This window comes from Gymnoscopelus braueri, assembly GCF_963280865.1.
Source record: "Gymnoscopelus braueri genome assembly, chromosome: 16".
Taxonomy (NCBI): Eukaryota; Metazoa; Chordata; class Actinopteri; order Myctophiformes; family Myctophidae; genus Gymnoscopelus; species Gymnoscopelus braueri.
In genome coordinates, this window is record NC_137616.1 from 19,031,993 (window position 1) to 19,057,970 (window position 25,978).

Sequence of the window (25,978 nt, forward strand, 5' to 3'; positions counted from 1 at the left end):
ACCTAATCCTTGTCATATTTGTATAACAATGTAAACACAAACAGCAAGAATAATTACATGTAGAAATGGCAGTAAGCCAACTTGGTACAAAGTTAATAAATATATCTCTTTTATTAAAATAGAATGTAATAAAAAGTAGATTATCAGAGCAATTTATATTTAAAAAAATCTACATATTAATGGATTCTCATGTAAAATAAGCCATGTTATATATACCTAGATGGCATAGTGCCAGTCACCTCTTTGTTACTTTGGAATCCATACATGTGAGGCTCTCTTAAGGCACTCTATGTATGGATTCATGTCCCGCCTGGATGAGTCATGGAACAGTATTATTGAGGGTATAGTTAATCCTAGGAAGAGCTGTCTCTGGTACTCATCCTGGCTGCATAAACACTGGAGAGTCAGCCTCTATTCGTGGTTTTATGGTTTTTAGCTTGTTCATTTATTTTATGTAGTGTGTTCTGTCTAATATGTACTCTATGGAAGTGTCTGGAATAAAGTTTGAATTGAAATATAAGGCTCAAATATGTTTTGCAGCTCCAGGCAGATTTTTACAAAAAAAAAATTTGATCATAAAGGTTGCCTACCCCTGGTTTAAACAATTACGAGCAGTGGACTCTTCCTGTAAGACAGAGGTAACATGCAGGAATCAGGTTAGATTTCTGTCTCTCAAATGCTGCTGATCATGAGATGGTTATCGGCCCTCCCAGAGACTTGCCACACAATGACAGGGTTTGAGTCAGTCATACTTGGTCATTGCAGCATCGCAGACAGACATAAGGCGCCGCTCTTTAAACCACACCTCTAAAATGATTTGAAACACCTCCTCTGTGTGAGAGACCAGTGCCAGATCCAGTGTGAAGGGGAGCAGGCACACTGACAGAAAAAGGCTGGGGCTGTTTTTTCAACCATTTGCAATCTTCTTTTCATGTACTGTATACACAGTATATATACATATTGTGTCCAATGCATGTTTTCTCAATAATGTTTTGCAAGTTTTTTTTGTCAGCGCAAGCTGGGACGTCTTGACAGTGGTTCAGAAGAGGAGAGAAATCACTGTCTGAAGAACAAGTACTACCTGGGTGAGAGGTAGCTCAAAGGTCTTCCAGCTGTTACTACTACTGAGAACTGCTGCTGCTACAACTACAAAGCCTGTGGAACTAGCATACACCTGGCAAAGACTTGCTCATTCAAACAAAACAAAACTATGAATGTGTCTGGGAATCCTGACCACTGCAACACCACTAATCGTGTCACATATGAGATTCTATCATGGCTGATGATTGGAGAGTTCACGCTGGGCCTGCCTCTCAACCTCACGGTCCTCTACGTCTTCCTCTTCAGGTTTGAGGAAGGCATTTAACAGAAATGTGTCAAGGAACCTAGCTTTTATGGATAAAAGCCTTAATGACTTCACACATTATTACTATGTCTGAGATTAATCACATACGGTATGATATAGTGGAGCATAGGGGCACACACATACAGTACAACATATACATATCAACTATCATAATTTAGCCGCATTCAACATCTAGGGCATATTAGTGTGCCCAGAGGAAGGCCTGTGGAAACTCTCCTGCATGACATGGCCAGATTGTCTTAATTTGTGTGGGAGGGCTATAAAAATGAAGAAAAAAAAACAGTTTCAAATTGTGCAGTGGTTAACCAATGTACACAGTAAAATCCATTTGTAACTGAGTGTACAAATGGAAGGGTCCATTTGGTTACATGTACTACACTCCCAGAGTTAAATGAACTCTAATGTAAATGGTGGTGGATGCTGGCCATATGTCATACTGTATGAGCATGCATGAAGTGATGCTGGATTCCAGTCTATCTTGGTCTCACCACATCATCAATTACACGGTTTTAAAGATGGGAAGAGCAATTGGTATTTCCAGAAAATGTGCTTCTCTTGTTGCTTGTCCCCTTCTATGTCAGATTCTTAAGTTTTGTTTTATGTCACTTTGACTATTTCTATTTCTATTTCTGCTGCCAGAGGTGACCTCAGGAAGCTCCAGGTTGTCCAAAATAGAGCAGCAAAGTTGGTCCAGGGTTGTACACTAAGATACAACATGAGCTGTATTTGGGCCGTATTTGAGGCGTGAGCCATATGCATTCTTGCATACCGTGTGCCGTGAGCTGTATGCATGCTTGCCTCTCCTGACTCACAGTTGAGATTAAGTTGTCTTCAAATACACGGGTACTGTTCAAGTTAGTCAGGAATAGTAAAGCTCCTGTTTTTTTCTATTGGATTTTGGACAGTTTGTTTATAGTTATACTGTGCATGATAATAACACAAGGGGGGCCAGCAATGGACAGCTTGTACTGCCTCGTCTCGTCTCAATCTTTTAATTATCATTATCTCTCTTGGATAAGATTCTAAAGAGTCTTAAATCTTATTTAACACTATAAATTGTTTTTATTGTGTCTAACATGGCATTTCAGCTGTCCAATTTGTTAGTTTTACTCATAATTAACCATTTGTCATATCTCGAGTTATTGTGTAATTTATTTGTTTATATTGTTTTTTTTCCTTTCTTTTTTATTTACAGTATGTTAGTTTGTTTGTTATGTATTGCGAGATCAGTCCTGACTTTAATCATTTTGTATTTACAATTTATGTTTTTTTGTGGACCCCAGGAAGAATAGCTGGTTGCTATGGCACCAGCTAAGGATCCGTAATCAAATCAAATCAAATCAAATGCTCTCTGGATGACAAACGTCTTTGTTAAGATGTTTCTGTACTGTGTCCTGAGCTTATCATTGCCGGCTACAAACGCGTAATATGTAACCAGAGCATAGAATGTGATGTGTGCCTACACTTAGATGAATGAACCCAGATTGTGTCAAAAAGGGTTATATACTGTAAATCAGTGCTGATTAAATCCAATCCAGAATACATAAGGGTAACATTTTACTTCTACTTTTATTTCCTGCTCAGGTTAAAGTTCTGGAAGACCAACAGTTTCTTCCTCTTCAACATCGTGGTGGCTGATTTCCTGCTCGTCGTGTGCCTTCCATTCAAGGCCTACCACTACCAGCATGGCTTGAGGCGCAGCAACAACAGGCCTGTGTGCCAGACCATGCTCTTCATGCTGCTCCTCAACCGAGGAGCCAGCATCGCCTTCCTGACCGTCACGTCCCTCGACCGCTACTTCAAGGTGGTCCACCTTGGGCGGGGGTACTTCATCAGGGTCACGAGGAAGGCCCCTCAGATCTCCATCCTAATCTGGCTCCTCCTGCTACTTCTCACCATCCCCACCATGTTGATCGATTGTTGCAACAGCCATGGACGCATGAATGACACTGTCACCCAAGTTATCACTGATACCTTCAGAGAGGTACAGATTGGCTTTGGTTTGATTTGAATTGACTTATTTCGTCTTGAATAAAGGATTCAAGGTACTCTTCTATAAATATGTCTTTTATAATATGGCATATCCACAGAGGATTTCTATTTAAAAACATGCACCAGCACATACTGTATCATATCAGCCCATATCATCAGGGTGAGCCACAAACTTTTGGATCAAAAAGATCAAGGTCAAAATCAAGAGACAGAACGAGATATGTTGGTGCAGACAAGATTTGCACCATCAGGCGCATTTGTTTAATTTTAAATTGCAGTTGTTTGTGGATGTCATAATTAATAGTGCATATGGAATATAGGGGAGGGGTAAGTACACTTCCCCACCCAGATGTTTCCGTCGGTCCGGGGAATCGAACCGTGAATCTGTTGTTTACAAACTCGCCCCTCTAACCTTTAGGACATCATTGCCCCCAGACTAGAACCACTTGCAACAACTTGCAACCACTTGCAATAGAATTGCAAAACTGCACCCTCAAGGTACAGGTATTGCAACATTTGTGTTGTATTGTGAATTATTGGTGTGAACTGGACCTAAGTAGGGGTCCCTTCCTAGTGGAGTCAAAGTACAATATTTGTCTTTGAAATGTAGTGGAGTGAAAGTCATAAGCTTCCGTAAAAACGAATACTCAAGTGAAGTACAGATACTTCACTCAAAATATTTATTTAAGTACAGTACTCACGTAAATGTACTTCATTACTGTCCACCACTGTCTGCAATCCCCTGATCAGCTATACAACTGTCTTATTTTAATAACAGGAACAAATATGTTCCCCGTTGCCAACGCTAATAGCGTGTCAAGGTTTGTGGAAGCAGCCTTGGTGGTTTGCACTTTAAAGACCAGATAATGCAACATGGTGTTTTGTTATGTCACGACTTCTCCAATGTGGGAGAGTTGCATAATATTCACTTGCTTGTGGTTGATGCAACTTTACAGCTAATTCTCACAACTACTCAAACCTTGCCCAAAGCAAAGCAAAGCAAAGCAAAGCAAAGTTTGTTGTTTACCCAGGGTGTTGGACTAAGTTAACACTTATTTACAGCCAGGCCCTGCATGGAAGCCTTGCTCAAGGGCTATTCAGAGGTGATTCATGATTGATGTGATGAATTGGGGAATCGAACTAGGGACCTTCCGGTATCAAGGCCGCCCCTCTAACCACTAGGCCACCGCTGCCACTATGTCCATGTCTCTTACATATTCAAAAACGGATAATTCCTATCGGGGTTGACTTGCCACAGCAGATCATCTGTTTGCATCTGTTTTTTTTTCCTGCGTCTTCCTCTGGGACTCTTGCCACCTGCATGTCCTCTCTCACTGCATTTATTTATTTAATTAATGAGATACAGTATACTACATTTTCAATATTATGTACTAACTATTACATATTCACTATTACTAGTATACAGAGAGTTGTTGCAATTTCCATCCATTACAAACACAACTGGGCGTGTTCAGGGGAGGGAAGCCATGGGAGTGGTGGGGGGTCTTTCCCACGGGTACAACAGCAGAATTACACAGAAATGTGTGGGGGGTGCTAATTGGCATTACCTCTAAATTTATTGCAAAAATAATAAAAGTAAAAATCTATGCCCAAATGTTGTTAATACGTCCACATCTGAATATTTTTGGCCGTGTTTTATTTTTATTTTCAGGTGGTCTTCTTCACGCAGATCCTCATCCCGTTCTTCATCCTCATCTATTGCACGGTGCGCATCGTCAACCGCCTGAGGATGAAGACAGTCGGGGACAAGACCAAGTTGAAGCGGGCCGTGTGGCTGGTCATCTCTGTCATCCTGGTCTTCTCTGTGTGCTTCCTGCCGTGCACGCTGGCCAGGATGGCGCTGCTGTTTGTGCGTCTGGGAATGCAGGAGGTGCAGAATCGCCAGGCGGTGGAGGACGTGGTGGTGCAGGTGTATGACGGATTCATGGTGCTATCGTACATTGACTGCCTGCTGGACCCGCTGGTCTACTGCTTCTGCTACACTGGCTTTAAAGACGCCTGGCTGTCCACCTTCTGCCCCACCGTCATACGCAGGAAGCTTAGTGTTGATTTTCTCTCTGGATCCATGACAACAACCGCTACCTCAATGACTCGACGACAGTCATCAGTCATCAGTTCACCAGCCAGCGTGCCGATGATGGACAATGAGTGATTCTTTAAATTTTTTGCTAGTTGTAATACTTTTTCTTTCTTCACCGGGCAGCTGCTTGCCATCCTAGCATCTTCCATCTTACAATAAATGCTACAAAATCTCTGTCCGTCTGTCTGTATGTCCTGTGTCTGTACGTTTGTAGTACACGACACGTATCTTGAGAACCGTCCGACCAAACGATTTCAAACTCCTGGTTGTCAGGGACCGCCCATATATAGGCATATATGGAGATTTGGTTGTTCAGAACCACCGAACCAACGGCTATGCCCATATATGGGCATGCTGATATATGGTATTTTGCTGATATATAAATATTGCTGACGACTTGAGAGCGTGATGTGCTGAGTGGGAAGTCGGTCCGATCAGTGGATCTCCAAAAAATCGAAAAACAGAAAATCCCCATATATGGATGGAGTACCCTTATCATCAATATGACATCATAGACTGGCCTAGACTCCATATTTAGTCATGCCTAACACGGAACTCCATATATGGGCATAAAAGGGACACAGACAGATACAGAAATCTCCATATGGGCATAAGTCCAACCATATGGGCCAGTGTCCAACGGGCACCTGTCTAGTCCTACTATAGATATCTAGTGTGTTCCACTTTATTCAGATATGACTTGGCCCTGGGGCCTGGTATGATCTGCACTGTACAATTAATTGTCTCCGCCAGGCCGAAAGGCATGGCGAGGGTATGTTTTGCCCCCTGTCCGTCCGTCCGTGTATCCGTGTGTCATTCTGTCTGTGTTCAGATAATCTCCGGCACCGTTGGCTTGTGCACACACACTCCCTGGATGCCAGAGCAGAACCTCTGCCCCAAATTTTACACATGGGCCTTCTATAGCGCCACCAGGAGGCCGATTTGTGCAAAACTAATCTTTTGACAGTACTCCTACAGATTTTGTCCAAAAATCCCACAAAGCGGTACACAGTATCTCTATAGTCATTAAACAAAACAGTTCTTTCAGATCCATCTTGATTGGCTAAAAATTGCTTTTAAAAAAAAGTTAGCAGGTGCGCTCCGTTTTGAACAAAATGCCTCAAATCATGGACACAGCGTGCAATTTCGGTGAAATTTTGCACGCACATCCCCACTAGACCGAGGAAGAAATGTCACTTGAAACTTTTCAAATCAGCCTCATGGTGGCGCTATACAGGCTGATTTGTGTTTTTACCTATAACTGCACCAATCTGTGTAAAATGTTGTATGCACACTCTCTAGAGGCCAAGGAAAAACCTTTGCCCTGCATTTTTCACATCTGCCTTTTATAGCGCCACCAGGAGGACGACTAATGTAAAACACATGTTTTGATATTAAGCCTTCAGATTTTATACAAATTTCACGCAAATCGGTACACATGATCTCTATAGTCATGTGATCAAGACGGATCTGTTTTATTTTTCTTATTCCATCCTGATTGGCTATATAAGATTGACATCTATAGTTTGCAGGAGTGGCCCGTTTTCAACAAAATGCCGCAAATGAACGCAGCGTCCGATTGCGGAGAAACTTTGCACGCACATTAGCGCTACGGTGAGGAACAAATGCCACCCTTTTAACATGGCCCTATTATAGCGCCACCAGGAGGCCGGTTTTTGCAACACTTTTCTTTTTTATATTACTCCTACAAATTGTGTCCAAACATCATGCAAATCGGTATGCATTATCTCTATAGTCAAGTGATTAAGATGGTTCCATCCGATTTTTCATATTCCATCCTGATTGGCGAATTACGAACACTGCTGACCCACAATAACCTACCTGACCTGGCGGAGACCTGTGCTCCGAGGAGCACTTTTTCTAGTTTGGTCTTAAATCAGTTTAGGAGGAGTTAAAGGGATACTTCACTTTCACATAAAATAAACATTAAAAATATATATTAAAAAAAATGAAAGAAGTTATGGCAAAATAAAGGCCCCCTCACACATTAGTAGGACACTCTAATGCGTGAGGGGGCCATGAATTTTCCATTACTTTTTTCATTTATTTTTAATATATTTTTTAAATGTTTCCCCCCGCCGAAAGTGAAGTATCCCTTTAAGACAGCTGATTTCTTATGAAAGCTGCAGTAAAAGGTCAATGATGTAGGCCTCTTTTTAGCTTAAGAGGCTGTGTCCACCAAGACGTTTTTCCTGAGCAGAGCGTATGTTTTAATTGTTTACAATGGGAGAGCTGCATTTTTGGAAATCCAGCAGCGTTATGAGGCAATGAACGTCTATTTTGCACTTGCGTGTTCACATCTGTTTTTATCTGCTTGCTGAGAGTTTAAATATTTTCAACAAAATAATATCAGTTTAAATATCTGTTCAAAAGAATAAAAGTCTGCAGCATTTGCTCCTAAGTGTTAAGTTTACTTTAAAACAAAAAATACATGGTACCACGTTGGCCAGTTCATTACCTGATGAAGGCCAACTGTGGCCAAAACGTTGTACCATGTAATTTTTTCTGTGATTTGAAGTAAACTAAACACTTACAGTAGGAGCAATGCTGTTGTGCGGACATTTACAGTATTCTTTTGAACTGTCACTCTGTGTCCAGCACCAGCAACGAACTGGATGTGCGCAACCCACTGTTCTGAACTAGTGCAAATATCTGTGCAGTTCTAATCTACTATCTAACTCTCTTTAAAACAACTTATTTTCTCATCAAGTCCTTCAAAAATACATTTCATTTTCTTATTTAAATACATAATGATTTACTTAACTTTTAGGAGGCTTAAAACATTTCAATAGAATACTTCAAGTGAGATCAAGCATGGATTATCTGGTATCTATATCTGACAAGGCATCTCTGTTAATAATGCAAAACATATTGAATAACATCTGCATCTAATGTGAATATAGCAAGGTATAACCACTATTAGCCCTAATTTATACTATGGCTATTTGAACATCTTCAAGCTCTAAGATCTACAAGCCAATGCATTTCATCTTGACGTAATTTTTTTTGAAAGATTTTCGAAAATATGTGAATGATTTTGGGACACCAGGGTTCTGGTTAAAGGGCATACAGAACAACACATCCTGCATGTCAATGTGGTAGGGAATGAATGCAGTCAATGGGATTTAAGATAAAAATATGGAGGTAATTTCAGGTAGGAATTGCTTGGTAAAGAAGATGGGGGTGTGGCGGGTGTGGATATCCCATAGAGACACACGGCCGGAAGCGGAAGGCCTACAAATCCACGCCCACTTTTGACACTCGGGTCCGTTAGAACAATGAACTGCAGCTCTCAATGCAATCTCTATGAGAGGCATTGTAAAATACCGTCATTTCACTGGTTAACTACTGAGGCTGTAGCGATTTTTTTTGTGTTCTAATAATCTGTCCCATTTGTTTAATTTGTCCTTTTTAATGTCCCATATCTTTCATCTCGATATACTACCCACAATATACTATAATATACTCCATCAGAATGTCAAAACCGTTAGCATCGGAGATCCAGAGTTTAAGTGGTCGCATGGTATATACGTCACGGACGCATCCCTTGATACCCAGAAAACTGCCGAAAGTGGCCGTTTTCAATAGGTTTTGGCCATTATCTCTGGAACAGAAGGTCCAATCTGCTCAGTTCAAAGCTTGTTGGATGCGTGACTTTGAGGACATTAAGCACGCAATGACACATTTTCGGGTTATTTTTTTTTTTAGGGGAGGCGAGATCTTAGTTGGGCAGGCGACCGCCTCTCCTGCCTCTACAGTGGGTACGCCACTGGTCGGCGCTCGGCGCTCGTAAAGACAGTGATGTCACTGAAATGCGATAACTTGTCTGTCTGCTGTCTACCCTCTGCTGTGTTAGCATTATGGGTAACTCGTTAAAGTGGCAAATTAAATGTGAAACACATCAACTATTAAGAAAACAAGAAGATATGTTGACAAAGACACTCCATACATTTGGAAACATATTTTTATTTAAATCAATATCGTCTTCAGTTAATGCAGGATAATTTTAAAAGTAGGCTAACTTTCATATCCTCCCATAGGGAATGCATTGGCAGCTGCAGTTCATCGTTCTAACGGACCTCGAGTAGCGGCGCTGTCTCAAAAGTGGGCGTGAAATTTGTAGTCCCTGTGTGTCTCTATGGAATAATCCTTAATTGTGGTTTCTGTTCCGCCCATGGGTTAGGGGTGGAGCTAACAAGATATTGCTCACACCCATTAGCTGTCAGAAGTGTGGAAAAACGTCACAGACATGAGGGCAACATTCAAATAAGCATATCTTCTTCAAATATTTCCAGATTTCAATGTATGACACATCATCTGTACTTTCATAATCTGTAAAAAGCTGAAAAATAAATAATGGGCCAACATGAGGATCAAAGATGCTAGTTTCCACCCAAACTATTTGCTAGTGTTTTGAAAGTGATGATTTATACATTTTTGCAGTGCAAAACATTAAACATTCACCTGAAACAACACCTGGTCTTACACAATGCAGTTGCTCTACCCACTTCTCTTTGGGTTAATCAGCTAATTGAAGAATCGTTTTTATTTTATTTAGATGTTAGTGTAACTACTGTAGTTGACAACACTGTTTGAATGTGATTCAGGGTTACAGTTTCGTCAGCACAACAATAAAGTTTGACTTCTTACTTGAAAGGTTAACAAAGTAAAGTTTTGAGGGACAAAAAAGATGGAAAACATCGCTGAGATGTCTAGACCATGGGAAAACACGGCTGTCTCAATGGGCTGCACATAATCTCCAAACTATAAATTGTCCTGAATAAACGGTAAATTACATTAGAGATGATAAGGGTTAATAGTCATCAGGGGAACACTTTCGTATTTCATGCAGCTCAGTGAAATATGAAAAAAAAAATATATATAGAAAAGGCTTGACATAAAGCCTTTACATTAAGGGATACCGAGGAAAACATGCATAAAAATGACACTGCTAGCACATTGACATGGGCTTTTTAGGAATTCAGATAAAAACAAAACATATAGGTAATGAACAGACAGACTCAAGAAACTCCATGGAATCAAGGACACTATGAATAAAAAGTCCCTTTAACCACTTAAACCCCATATGGGTAACTGGAGTCCCTCAGGGCTCAATACTAGTGTATTTTCTGTTTTCTGTTTTCTGTTATTGTGGGGAAAGCTTTCACAGAAAATAGCACGACGCAACGAGTCGTGTTGTAGCTGCACACCAATCACAGGCCACATTCAACCGAAGTCAAAAGGAAAAGTGACACTGCTGTCAAAATTAAAACGTGTTTTCTAAGTTTTGATAGATGCTAATTATTCTATGCATATGTATTGGTTACTTGTTCGCATTATGATATTAATGCTTAATTAGTTACTCTGTAGCACTTGATTGTTATGAGCAGCAAGCTTCTCCTTAGAAAAATAAACATACCTTCAAACACCTAGTAGGCCAGGTCAATAAATGTTTATGGGAGCATAGACCAGTATGCAGATTCTATTTCTTATTCTTCTGTCCAGTATCCGGAGTTTATCGTTTGGATGTGTGTGCTTTTGTAAACTTTCTGCAGTACTCACCTATCCCAAATACGGCCAGTGATCTATACTCTGCTCCTGTAGAACCCTCTCCAACTTCTGCGTCTACTGCCGATCCCAGGGGTCCTGATATAGGTGACCTGGAATCTGCTGCCAGGTGATAATAGTGGTACAGTTTGTAGTCCTAAAATATCATGAATACACGCTGAATGCCAGTACTGTGTCTGTCTTTATTTGAGTGTTACTAACATACAGAAACAGTACTGGCATTCAGCGTGTATTCAGAATCCCGTGTCAAAAATTACAGTCATCACCATAGTGATACATTCGGTTAAATACATGACTAGTCGATGGCCTATCTCATCGATCTAGACCCTGTAACAGTTCCCTTGACAGATTTTCAATAGTATTGTCCCATAGTGGTTTATGCTGAAAATAAAGGCTGTGGTTAATTTAAACAAAAGGGGTTACACAACATAAATTACACCTGTGAATATAAAAGCGGTGAATTCTGCAGTTATGATGTTCTTTATTAAAGGTAGGGTAAGTGATTTGCAATTATTCAAATAATTGCAAAATGGGTCTATGTTCTGATAGTGCTCGTTACTATAGAGTGTCCTGTCCATATAAGGAGTCTCCATGTCTCTCCAGCTCTTCATAAAACAGAAAATTCATTTTCGTTTCAGTTTCAGTTTAATTTCCAATTTTATCCAATCAGGATAGAGAACTCAATCAGGATATAGATTAAACAAGTGAAATTGGAAGTGATGACACTAAGAAATGAGCAGGCAAAATTTGAACTGGAACACTATAAAAATGAAGCTTAAAAATTGGTACTTTCTCCTGATTGGCTGAGATTTTGACACCTACCAAAATATGTATTTTCTGTTTATTAAAGCTGGAGAGACGGAGAGACTCCTGTTACTGAACAAACACTCTATAGCAATGATTACTATCAGAATATAGTGCTTTAACCTTTAAAAAAAATACTTTTTGTTTTAACCCAAAAATATCACTTACCCTACCTTTAAGCGTATATTAAATTTGTGTGTGGTTTAAAAATGGTCAAAAAGTCTTGTTTATTTGTGGAGATACAAACAAAACCTGTGATCATAAGCCTTTGTTTTTCAACTTATTTTCTTAATTTATCCGAAACCAACTACAAAAATTCCATTTCCCATCTGCAGTGGGAATACATGGTGGAGGTAACTTCCAGGCTGGCCTGCAAAAACACATCATCCCTGTTAGCGCTCTACATGAGGATCCCTGCCCTAGCATTTGTGATGTGGTGTTCTGCTGCCATCTACTGGGTCCAGAGAAGGAGCACTGAATTGCAAATGGAATGACCATTAACCAGTGTTGGGCCAGTTATGTAATATTATTACTTACTTGAGTAATGGAAATGTGTGAAAAGTTACTGTAAGAAATGGAGTAAAAAAGTACATATTACTGTTTCATATTAATATAACTTGAAGCATCAAGTTAGTTCATGCAGATCACAGGAGTCATACACGCCTCATCTGTAGGCCTAATAGGTGTCAGTCTGCTGATTGTTATACCAATCACAGCTCTGCCGATTGTCGCGCTCATTGGTTAGTTGGGTGTCAGAGGATTGAGCTATGGAAAGAGATCAATGACAAAGGCCATTGTGAACATGGGCAATGGTTTACATCATGTTACAATCATGTTAAAAAATATTGATAAACTTTTTTTGTATGCCTATAGTGTCCAGTATGAAAATAATAATAATAAAGCAATGGTGCAATTTACCATACAAAAAAAAAGGATGACAGAAAGTACTTGCCTATGAAGAGAGTCGAAGAAAGAAAGACCGTGTTTGTTAGGCAGTGGTGGTGGAGGGGAAAACATGCAGGGTGTGTTAACTCCAAAATTCACCCATAACAAAATGAAAATCCTGTGAAAATCAAGAACTATCGTTACTGCAACTACAATGTCAACTTATGACATGATTGGCCTACATGTAGCTTTCCTTGACGCCAACCACAAGATGGCAGAATATACTCACCAATTGTATAACCTTAGTAAGACTAGGTATGCAACAACCCAATGACAGATACAGGATCAGTCTTCAATGAAGAAATTAGGTTTTTATGGGCGATCGATAAAAGAGATCTAATCGTGTCTCTATGAAGTTAAAGACGACATGGCAGTTTGTTACAGTATATGAAGATTTACAACAATGAACGGGAATATCTCTGCCATGATCATTTTTTCTATTGAGAACCCCCCACCCCCCAGTCCATAATTCATTTTAGGTCACTGACAATCCATCCATGCATGCATCCTCAGACATCAATGCTTAGTAGCAGTACAAAATAATTGTAACTTTATTTTCAAAGTGGTACCATGAAAATACAATCATCATTCATAGTTATTCCTTTTGTTCTTGTGTATTGAGGAGAGGAGACAACAGTAAATGTTGCTTGTAAGGGGTGAGTGAGGAATGGGAAATCCACCTGCAAACACAAGAACAAGTACTGTGCAGAGATAGATAAAGATAGAGAGACAGGGAGAAATACCAGTGAGTAGAAGATGAACCGAGAGGTGCTGGGGAGAAGAGAAGGACATACCTACACACCGGAGTGTGTATTTTTTGAGAATCTTCAATACATTGCCATTTGCTTGTAACAGATAGTGGATTGAGAGACAAACAGGGAGCAACAACATGTCATATCTTATGTCATAAATGATGGCAGTTTATCCATTCAGTGTGTTTGTATTCCACTGTGCTCTGACCGCATTGTCCTAATAAACTGTTAACATTTATAAAAGAGAAAAGGGTCACACTCAGAAAACATCCGTTTACTTAATTTAATAGTCCATCATATGCCCTATAAAACGTTTTCGGCCGTCCGGCCTTCATCAGTGTCCGGCCTTCAACACTGATGGAAGCCAGGCCGACAAAAAAAAATGTGTATGGCATATGATGGATTATTAAATTAAGTAAACCGACCTTTTCTGAGTGTGACCCTTTTCTTTTACAAAATGTTAACAGTTTATATCTATTCAGTACACATGCACAACAAAGACAAGTCCAATTTCGAAGCCCTGGGTTAAAATCTGATTTATAATCTGTACTATATACTAAACTGTATGTACTAATATGTACTTTATATATCTAATAAAGTTGGGATGAGGCTTGGGTAACAATTTGATATCACTTAGTTCATTCCAGCACTTTATGATGTTGTACAGAATGTATGGAAAATGGATCAATAGCTGGTCCGCGGCAAGCTCACAACGCATCACAACGCATCACAACGCGCTGAGAGCGTTTAGATCAGCTATTTTTGGCGTAGGTGTAGAGGGGGAAAAGGAGATGGCCTAGTATACACCCCTGGGGGACTCCAGTCAATGAAGTATATCGGGTTTAAGTGGTTGGTTGGTTTGTTGGTTTGATGGTCGGTGGGTGGGTGGGTGGGTGGGTTGGTTCGAGTGAGATAGGGGTTGACTCTGGATTCTTGACTCTGGTGGGTCTCTCCATGGTGTTGCCGGAGACCCCTAAAAGACACATACATTGAATTGCAACCCAATGCGTTTTGAGCTTGTAGATTGGCCTGAGGGACTCCTGAGGGACTCCAGTCAACAAAATAAAGAAGGTTTAAGTGGTTATGGTGATGGTGAAACCAGTTACTGTTGACTACATTGTGGGTTTCAGTGATGAGAGTGGATCTATTTTGGAAGTAAGCTGGGATCTGCTCATGGAGAGGAACTTGTACTTAGAGATAGTAATGGTCTGATGGAAAAATGGGACTAGTATTGCGGAGTTGGTTGGTCTTACTGTGTTTGATAGTGTAAATTAAGGTGGCCTGATCTTTTATGGTCTGATCTGTCAAGCACGGATGACGAGAAGGATGAGAAGGAAGTAGAGTTTGATGTACACTCCAAGCACGAGAAGGCTGAAGAAAGCCACAAGCAATATAGCTTCCAAGGTTTTGTTGATATGGTGGTTGATGTATCCGGAGTGGAGGGTTGTTATGCAGCAGTACAGTATGTCGTTGGTCATGGTGGTAGATGAGGTTCTTGACATTTGATGCCTTCAATTATTTGTGGATGGCGGGTAAAATCGCAATGAGAGCCTGTGAGGAGATTTGTGTTCAAATGTACAGGTCCAGGGTGAGGAAGCGTGGGTGGCAGACAGAGAGGACATATCGAAATGATTTTCCTAGCCCGTGGAGTAAGAAGCAGTCAAAAGCAGATTCAGGGTGGGAAATCAGCCTGGTGGCAAGTGCAGAGGGGTGGTTTGAAATGGGTTTCAAATAGGGCAAACTACTGGATATTTCCCTAACAAAGTAAGTCCAAACTAAGCCTCAAGAGTATAAAAAGTGTTTATTCAAAAGCGAAAAGATAAAACATGGCATCCATGTGCAGGGCAGCCTACTGGCCTTCATCGGGGAATTAACTTGGAACTCCTTTTTTTTAAGTTACTTTGTCCTTACTCTCAGGGAAATGTCCTGTTGCTTGCCCTACTTATTCCTACATGATACCTACCAAATAGCACATGTCACACTAGGGAACGCACTGCAGCACATCTCCTCTCTTCTTATATTCTAACTTTCTATAAGAGTTAGTTGATCTGTTGTCTATTCTGTCCATCTAATGAAAGAATACAGAGGGGAGACGGCTGCTCAGTCAATTTTGAACAAAGAAGATAGTGAAATTTGTAATACACTGCTGAACAAAAAAAAAAGCTATTATTTTTTATTACTTTTTGTTTATCTCAGACCTGACAAATACAAATGTCACAAAACACAGTCAGAGATTAGCCTGGGATCCAGACTGATTGCTACGTTGTGCGTTTTTTTTTCTCTCACTTCGCTTCACACCAGTGTTGTCCAATGTAAAACTCGAGTCACTTGGTATCCATTGACATGAACCAAAGCCGACCCATTTGTTAATCCTTATTCATTTCAGAATGTAACAAAGAGGGTCAGTTATTTTTGTCGAGCAATGAGATCTTATATGATACATGAAGTAACATTTGACATGATACACTCAATCCCGTAGGGTCCATTTGTACACTCAGATAAATTAGAACCCAGGATTTAAGGATTCATGTCGTTCTTTTGCCTAATAAAAATTTCAATCAATCAATTCCTGTCGGGCAGATACCTTGTATCTCAGTATTTCAACTTTTTATGTTTTTTAATGCCCTACTTCATCATACTACAGTGTCACACAAAAGTTGCCGACCTACAGTATACAAGTGAGCTTGTAGATCGTCTATTTTTTTTGTGAAAGTTAAAGTGGTTAAGTCTGGTTGTGGATTTAATAAATATTAATAAATATTTCACCAGCTAAAATGATTGTGACTAAATGATAATGCATTGGATCGATTAGAACACGGTTCTGTTTTCCATTTTCTGAAAAGTAACCGTTTTGGATATGCAAGGTTTCCGCCCAACAGCGACGATAAGTAAGTAGGTACCGTAGGTCATTGGTTCTCAAAGTGGGGTCCTTGGCGGGGTACCAGGGGGTCCCCAGCTAAATAAGTTAATATAACGTCACAATCATTTTAACCACATTGACCATTATTGTATACTTTCTTTGGCTATTCAAAAATAGTGAAAATGTGCGCAAATCTTATTTTTGTATTTTTTTTAAAGCCAACATTTGTAACTCAAATCTTTGCTTCTGGGGCTCCCTGGGACAAAATATTTTGAGATGGGGGGTCCGTGGCCAAATAGATATAATTTTGGGGGTCCTTGACTTGAAAAAGTTTGAGAACCACTGCCGTAGGTGATGGAAGAGCAAACCCTCCCAAGGTCTACTGGCTGCAGTCTAGCCCTCCATGCGCCTCCAGACGTGCTGCACACATCCACTGTGGCATTCAGCCATTTTGTAGGAAGGTTTATCTCCATCCTTCTCCCTCACTCTTACCACCCCTCCCCTCTCTCTCTCTCTCTCTCTCTCTCTCTCTCTCTCTCTCTCTCTCTCTCTCTCTCTCTCTCTCTCTCTCTCTCTCTCTCTCTCTCTCTCCTCTCTCTCTTCTCTCTCTCTCTCTCTCTCTCTCTCTCTCTCTCTCCCTCTCTCTCTCTTTAATGGGGGTGCCAAGCTACAGAGGGCTTGGCAGAGGACTCTCCTGCTGTTTGTGTTTCCCTGCTGCACCATGAAAGCACGCACGCAGACACACACACACACACACACACACACACACACAAGTCTCTGACAGATGCGTCAGGGAGCAGAACAAGGCTTTAGGCAAAGATCTGAGAAAGGAGGTCATCCAAATGCTACCCAAAAAAGCCATAAAGGCAGTGTACACAAACACATGCACAAACACGTGCACACACACACACACACACACACACACACACACACACACACACACACACACACACACACACACACACACACACACACACACACACACACAGAGGCACCGGAACCAACACGAGAATCCATTTTTAATAATTTAATCCAGTGCGGTGCAGCTTCTCCTCTTTATACATGCTGACTATGATGATGCCAACATCACTTCCATGAATGCAGCATTGGTTTAAATCACATTAAAAATATAAAAAAGGGGGGAGGAGTAGGGGGGGGTTGTTTTTAACTCACTATTTCTGAGCTTCTGTACAAACTTCACTGGGCTTCATTAATGAGCCTTCACGTCAGTGCAATGTGTGTGTGTGTGTGTGTGTGTGTGTGTGTGTGTGTGTGTGTGTGTGTGTGTGTGTGTGTGTGTGTGTGTGTGTGTGTGTGTGTGTGTGTGTGTGTGTGTGTGTGTGTGTGTGTGTGCGCGCGCGTGTGTGTACTTGAAAAGCTTAATCAGTAATGGAGGAGTGATTTCAGGGTTGCTGGTTTGACAATGCATTGGCTTTTAATAATCTCAACCCATCTACCGTACACACTTTCTCAAATAACGAAACAGGCCCAACTGTGAAATCCTAGTTAATTAGTATCCAATAAACGACAAAATAAAACACAAATTAAAACACAAACCAAAGGACCTTATCAACAGATTTATTTCATAACCAGCTGATCAGTCTCGCACTCTGCCAATCAGCAGTCAGATAATGAATATTAACCACTTAAACCCTATACTGCTATCTGCTATTTTCTGCAAAGTTTTTCCCCAGAATACGGATGCTGGGGTTTAAGTGGTTAATGACTGATAAACAGTTACCGAAACTGAAAATTACGAGTTAAAGAGCAGAAAGAGACATTAGAGACAACTGGACTAAAAACTAAATGAAGTTATGACTAAAACTAATAAATATGGGGCCTTTAATAATCAAATATGTGAGTTACGTGCTTGTTGGTTTAAAATCTGACACAAGTTTACTTTGGACGAAGCTCGTCTTCGCCCATAATGACTGAAAACCAACCCATCAGTTCTTCATCATTGTCCTTACTGAACAGAGGGGTTACTGGCTCCCACTGGTTGGGAGGCTCCCACTGGTTACTTCTTGAGTCCTATTGGACAGGAGACTCCGGTGCCTCCCAGGCCGCAGTATCCATTGGGGTTTTTGCTGAGGTACTGCTGGTGGTAGTCCTCTGCGTAGTAAAATGGCTGGCCCTCGGCAATCTCTGTAGTAATTTGACCAAAGCCTTCCTCACTTAACACCTGGAAGACGAAAGAGAGAAACAACACAACACGACAGAACACAACATTAATGATGAATAATTGAAAATCCCTCAAGGAGTTCTTGACTTCTCTCATTTCTCCACCCACGGCTGTCCGCTGGTGGAGACATAACCATACATTTTACTTGATTTGTGTAATGAGTTCTGGCTACAATGGAAACGTCAAAGCAGAGCCCTCTGTTGTAAAGTGAATTCGGGATCAATGCCTTGTTATAAGCCAGGAAAATGGACAATGTCCATAAAAAGAGGGTAAAAGAAGGGGATGACATGCAATGCAGTACCTGTCCTGAGATAGTCTCGAACCCATTATGTTAGGAAGGCACTAATCTCTCAAGAACAGATTCTGCTCTGCGTTTGAATCTGTCGGGGGGGTTCGTCATATCGCGTACGCACTGGCCTACAAGTGGGCGTGCCTTCAGATCAGGAAGCAGGCCGCGCTTTACCCAATCAAATGTAGTGGGCGGGATTTACGTGTCCGCCGATCCTTCCCCACTAGAAACAAACCAAAACTCATTTAACAATAGCGTCCTCGGAGCAGACAAAACCACGGAAAGATATTCAAATTTTAACTTGCTCTTTCATCATAGAAACAAGTGGGCTTATAACCAAAACGATGCATGTTCTCTGGGAGAAGTGGTGTTAGTGTTCCGTGTAGAAATATTGTTAGTGGGAATGAAAACATAGTCGGACCACCGGAAGTGAAAGGCTGAAGGCAGACCAAAACCCCGGTTTCCTTGCGCACGTGTGCTACGTCGACTTCCGCCCAGAGCCAAGTGAGAGCAGAGGGCGCTGTTTTTCCTTTTCATTTGGCGATGGGTTCCCAGATTGGGAAGGCACCAATATCTCCACTAAGCACACATATTTCCCTTTAAGGTGGAGTTCTTTTGACTGGGTGGTAGCTGTTTGGATTCACACATGGGAGACCAGGGTTTGATTTCAGGTGGTTACATTGGGGTCTTGTCCGGATTGGATATTCCCCGTAAGGGGGGCGAGGTCAACGGAAGTGAATGTATCAGAGTAGCTCTGCCTGTAGACCAGTAAGCCTAATAATCTCCCTTGGCGTACCAATCTCTCTACACTTTTGGCTGAGAGTAAATCTCATGCTGGAGACCTGGGTTCAAATCCAGGTGGTGACTTATAGGCAGAGACAGTTCTTGGCTTTCCCCTCCACATGCCTACCTGCCACCATGAACGGGACTAGGCATAGCTTCCTGCAATCTGCCTGCAATCTTCTATTCTGGATTCTGGATTCTCCAGCAAGAATGGTGCTACTGTACATGTGAGCAATAATGAACTGGAAAATGTACAGAATGTGGTCGTTTGTATTGGGAGTTCTATTGTGTGTTTATTGTTGTGTTGTTTATTCAGCTTTTCTATCTGTCTGAGCAATACAGATTCTATTTTATTCTATTCTAAAATGTCTTTGGTGATGTTTGTATCTCAAAAATATTAATTGAGCAGTCAGAACACTCTCTAGTCTTATATCATCAGGAGGCCTAAACTGAATGTATGACAAGTTCACTGTGTTGCCTTCCAGCCACCACACATATACAGGTCATTAGTACCCTGTCTGCCCACATGGACAGGGGTATGACAGATGTCAGTACACATACCCCAGAAGTGTGCGCATGAATGCTCTTTAGGAGTGTGTGTGTGTGTGTGTGTGTGTGTGTGTGTGTGTGTGTGTGTGTGTGTGTGTGTGTGTGTGTGTGTGTGTGTGTGTGTGTGTGTGTGTGTGTGTGTGTGTGTGTGTGTGTGTGTGTGTGTGTGTGTGTGTGTGTGTGTGTGAGTGAGTGTGTGCCACTTTTTTACAGACAGTTCCACCATACCTGTGGAACTGTTTTAAGGCACACATGTGTGCCTTAGAACACACACACACACACACACACACACACACACACACACACACACACACACACACACACACACACACACACACACACACACACACACACACACACACACACACACACACACACACACACACACACACACACACACACACACACACCTTCAAGCTGGTCTCCCATGCTGAATAATGATGGTTGACTTTATGGGGTTACTCTGCCTTCTGCCATAACCATAATGTTGGCTCATACTGCATACCTATACCACTGCAGGGGAAGTGTGTGTGTGTGTGTGTGTGTGTGTGTGTGTGTGTGTGTGTGTGTGTGTGTGAGTGTGTGAGTGTGTGTGTGTGTGTGTGTGTGTGTGTGTGTGTGTGTGTGTGTGTGTGTGTGTGTGTGTGTGTGTGTGTGTGTGTGTGTGTGTGTGTGTGTGCCTGTGCGAGTGAGTGAGTGAGCGAGTGAGTGAGTGAGTGAGTGAGCGAGTGAGTGAGTGAGTGAGTGAGTGAGTGAGTGAGTGAGTGAGTGAGTGAGTGTGTGTGTGTGTGTGTGTGTGTGTGTGTGTGTGTGTGTGTGTGTGTGTGTGTGTGTGTGCCTGTGCGTGTGCGAGTGCGTGTGCGTGTCCGTGTGTGTGTGTGTTACTCCAGGGAGCTTCCAGCACCTGTCTGTCTGTACCAGACCCCAGCTCTGCTGCCAGAGATGTTTCAATGTATAAACATGCTGCATCTGTTCCTCATAAGTGTGTCTTTCACAAAACTGCAACGGACGTACTGCACATGTAACACTATAATACTTCTGAAATGATGAGTTACTTAACGACCATCCTTTATATACAAAAAAAATAGTTAAAATTGTACTTGTAGATCGGCTATTTTTGGCAATTGTTCCCCCCAGAGTACGTAGGTATGCTAAGTGGTTAATCAAACTACAAATGCATAACATTTTGGAGGAATCCACCATATATACTGCATAGTTTCTTCATTTTCTTCCTCTGTGGAATATGATGTACTGTAACATGTAATAATAATAATAATAATAATAATAATAATAATAATAATAATAACTTGAGATTTATGTAGCGCCTTTCAAAAGGATGCTTCACTGACATTTCTGCAACCATCTGGACCCACCTCTTGAGAGATCTCTGAGTGGTTCAAGTTCCTGATGTCAGCAACAAACAACAAAATTCCTCCACATCTTAAAGGGATATTTCACTTTCAAAAAAGTATTTTAAGTTGCTTGATTCAGTATTTAGATATTTGATATTCATTTTATCAGACACGCCCCCTTCCTATACAAACCCATTATAACCTCAAACTCCATTTTAACTACAAAAAAATATATAATACAACAAAGAAATAAAATAAAATAAATTAAAGTTTTTTTGATTAAAGTAATCGAAAAAACACGGCCCCCTCACATATTAGGAGGGCAGGATGAGTCACCAGAACCAAGGACAGGTGTTTTTGATGAATCTATCATGGTTAAAATGGAGTTTGAAGTTACAATGGGTTTGTAGAGGAAGGGGGCGTGTCTGATAAAATGAATATCAAATATCTAAATAATGAATCAAGCAACTTAAAAACTGTCTGGGGGGCTCACATTAATAAGGTGCTTCAGTTAGAGCTTCAGTTAGAGCTAAATCAGGTTTCTGAATGGATCATGGAAAATAAGCTGAAGTTGAATGTCTTAAAAACGAAATGCATGGTAATAGGCTCGAAATATGCTCTCAAGACAGATCAGAAATTAAGCTTATCTTTGCAGGGTGCTACTATTGAACAGGTTAAAGAAGTCAAACTGTTGGGTGTCACTATTGACGAAACACTGTCATGGTCCACCCAGATTAATAATACAGTGGTGAGAATGAGCAATGCCATCTATACCATTAGAAGGAGTGCTTATCTGCTAACTAACACAACAATTAGACTAGTCATACAATCTCTTGTTCTGTCAAATCTGGACTACTGTCCTGTTATCTGGTCTAGTGCATCAAAGCAAGAACTTAGTAAACTTCAGCTTGCTCAGAACAGAGCGGCAAGACTAGCACTTCACTGCTCTGTTAGGAGTAGTGTAGATGCTACATGCATGCCAGGCTGTCATGGAGGAGGGTGGATGAAAGACTGGCATGCAGCCTTATTCTGTTTTTAAAGAATGTGTATTCCTCACAGAAACCCTTTAGTTTGTTTTTACAGCTATTACCTGCAAATGAAAGACATGGTTATAATACTAGACAGGCATCAAGTGGTCACTTTATTTTACCTCTGCCCAGAATCAATGCACTTAAGAAAAAGTACATGTACAGAGCCATGGCATACTGGAATGTGCTCCCCCCATATTTGACTCTAACAAGAAATACATTTGGTTTCAAAAAGAAACTTAAGGAAGCAATAATCAAAAAGGAAATTAGATTAGATTAGGTTATTATTTTTGGTATTTTCGGACAGACAAACCTGTTTTTAATTTAATTTAATTAATTTTTTTATTGTTAATATAAATGATGTTCTCCAAGTTTGTGTTTTTGTTCACTAACATTGATTATGTTGTACTGCATTTTATGATTTGTATTGTGATGATTTTGCTTGAACCCAGGAAGAATAGTCTCCACTAAGGTGTAGACTAATGGGGATCCTTAATAAACAAACAAACAAACATAAGCCTGAGTAGACGATAAAATGACCCACATTTTTTTAAAGTGAAATCCCTTTAACTCTGAGATGATTCTCAAATGCAGATGACTTACACCTGTTAAATACTCAGAATTATTTCAGATTTAGGTGTCCTTCTGGTTCAACCACTTACCGGTAATGTGCCCATCACATAATCACAACATATTGGGATCAAATCCTGTCCATGACCCCTGTCATTCATTCTCTAGCCTCTTCTGTCTCCATGGTACTAAATATTGTGAAATTACATAAAGTTGTGGATAACCTGTACTTAACCTTTGAATGTTTCTTCAAAACATTCAAAACATTCGTTTCTTCAAAACATTCAAAAGGTTCAAAGGTTGAACCACACTATTGAGCACTTTAATTTTTACTTAACACATCGGGTGCCAAACACGGTCTGAACCGTGTTTGCGCAGAGTAGCGGTCCGGTGCCGAACACGGTCCAGACCGTGAAATATGTCTTTTTGTTTTTTTCGTTTTTCTCCACACGGGCGGGGCTAGAGCAGCTCTGGGAGTACCCATTGTGATCTTGAGAAGGATAGGCCAGATAGATCACCGGGAAAAAAAACATGGCTGCCATCCACTTCCTGTCTATTTCCTTCTTTAAAACACCTATATCTCCGAATCTGTTTCCGGTGGGGAAAACCGGTCATGCGCGATGCGCGATCCCCCCCCATTGTAACTCGCGAGTGAAATGTTATCGTTCCAGGCTGTAGCCAGGGTCATCGCGCAACATGAATGGATGTTTTTTTTTACATGGATTTGCTCCTCGTGGAGTCTAGAGCTTTAAACAGCAAAGCGCAGTCAATGGGGAGAATGCTGGCACCCAACGTAAGTTGTTATGAAAAAATGCTGGCACCTGATGTGTTAATACTCTTCCTTTTAAATTTTGTTTTGGCATTTTCTATGCTTAATTTACGGAAACCAAGGGCAGAGAGAGAGGAGAGACATGTGAGACAAGACAAGGCTCAGATTTGAACCCGGGTAGGGTATATGGTAATATGGTCTACGCAATTGGCTATAGAATATATACTGTATATGTTTATGATGAACTGCTTTATACTGTTCATGTCCGCTTGGTGAACTCCTTCGTCTGACTTTCATGTCTGAGTTTGAGAGGTTCCACCGTGTGCCACATCAGAATGTCTGCAGCCATACAGCCTTGGTAATTCCTGTTCATTCTGCATTTGTGCCTTTATGTCCTTTATGCAAGAGCACACAGGACATATGTGTGTATGTGTGAATTTGTACGTCCAGTACAGGTTTTTGTGTTGCTTCTGTTACTTTTCTGCACTTGCAATGCACACATGGAAAGGGTTGCAGTGCTTTTATGTATAAAGGTGCTCATGTACTCTCCTGCTTGCATGCGTGCGTGGCTTCATACTTGCGTGTGCATGCGTGTGCGTGTGTGTGTGTGTGTGTGTGTGTCTGCGTGCGTGCGAGCGAGTGCACATAGGGATGGGAGGGAAGTCTCAGTGCAGGAACATGCCAACAAGCTCATTTCTGGGACCATCTGCCAGCAGGCCCCTCACACCTGGTATAGACAGCTGTCCTGCTGATGTACTATCGCAGAGGAGAGAAAAATATGAGTGTAACGACTAACAGGGAAAAATGTAAGGAAAAAAAATGTTTTGCATCTTTTTGCCTTTCTCCTTCCCTACCTGCCCCTTTTCCATAGGCCCAAAGCACTTTTTAAACTGTTTACCTATCTCAACAGGGACAGCCAGCAGATAGCTCACGGGTAGTCACATTAATGCCACCTTAACTCTGCTGAGCTCCATCATTTCACAGGACTCTCAGTTGTGGCCAGATTGTGTCCATGTCAGGGCCCAACAGGCTGTGTGCCCACCGTGGACTGGCATCAGGCCAGGCAGATGTATCACGGCCACTAAGCTAAGGACAGCACGGACACAGTTAGGCAGTGATCTGCCAACAGGAATGAAGGTCTTATGTCCAACCCAAGACCTCTAAAGCGGCTTCCACACAAATGATCCGCAACGCAATGCCTTGCAACTTGCAACCACTTGCAACATAATCCTAACACAGTTTTGCAACTGACAGTCCACACCCAGGCACCGAGCTGTAAATGATTGCCGTTTCCAGAGCAATATGTGATAAAAAAAACAGTGCAGTCCCTAAACAGGACAGTGATGACGACGACGGAGACAGAGGGAGACACATCAATGCGAGGAGCAGAGATAGTTTACAGTTTCCATAGCACGTCAACCTATTATATCATGTCAACCTATTATATTGTATAGCCTACTCTTCTGTGTCTGTGTGTGTGTGTGTGTGTGTGTGTGTGTGTGTGTGTGTGTGTGTGTGTGTGTGTGTGTGTGTGTGTGTGTGTGTGTGTGTGTGTGTGTGTGTGTGTGTGTGTGTGTGAATGAGTGAGTGAGCGAGTGAGTCTTGAGTGAGTGAGTGAGAGAGAGAGAAAGAGAGAGAGGGAGAGAACATGTTATAATAGCAGATTGGCAGAATAGTGTGAGCAACGTGTTTGTGATCAGAAATGCGTTTTGTTCGTGATTGGACAAGTTCAAGCACTTGCGATGCAATGAGCCGGCATTCGCTGACCTGCAACGGTAATTCAGACCGCTGTAGCTTTTCTCTGCAACATTGTGCAACGGTCGCGTTGCACAATGTTGCATAAACATAGTCTCTGCTACGCCTTCAGCCTGGCGGAGACAATAATTAGCCCCAACATCGAGGACATTCTACAACAGCACCACCGAGAGCATCTTGACGAACTGCATCAACGCCTGCCTGGTATGGGAGCTGCATCGGCCTTGACCGTAATGAGGGTAGTCCGGACGGCCCAGCACATCATACTGTAGGACTTGAGCTTCCCTTCCTC

General features: G+C 41.4%; 2 protein-coding genes across 2 annotated transcripts in view; one reads left to right on the top strand and one right to left on the bottom strand.

Moving 5' to 3' along the window:
• Positions 1-893: 893 nt before the first annotated feature.
• On the top strand, positions 894-5,591 carry LOC308103406 (12-(S)-hydroxy-5,8,10,14-eicosatetraenoic acid receptor-like). The gene is made up of 3 exons (XM_080453364.1): positions 894-1,347; positions 2,951-3,350; positions 5,031-5,591. The coding sequence occupies exons 1-3, from the start codon at positions 1,211-1,213 to the stop codon at positions 5,529-5,531; spliced, it is 1,038 nt and encodes a 345-aa protein (XP_080309490.1). The 5' UTR covers positions 894-1,210; the 3' UTR covers positions 5,532-5,591.
• A 12,227-nt stretch (positions 5,592-17,818) lies between these two features.
• The window catches only part of msraa (methionine sulfoxide reductase Aa), an 89,625-nt gene continuing 81,465 nt past the window's right edge, over positions 17,819-25,978 (bottom strand). Inside the window, exon 6 of the mRNA XM_080452950.1 lies at positions 17,819-18,591. Coding sequence (XP_080309076.1) covers positions 18,427-18,591 — 165 coding nt within the window. The 3' untranslated portion in view covers positions 17,819-18,426. The remainder of the gene's footprint in view (positions 18,592-25,978) is intronic.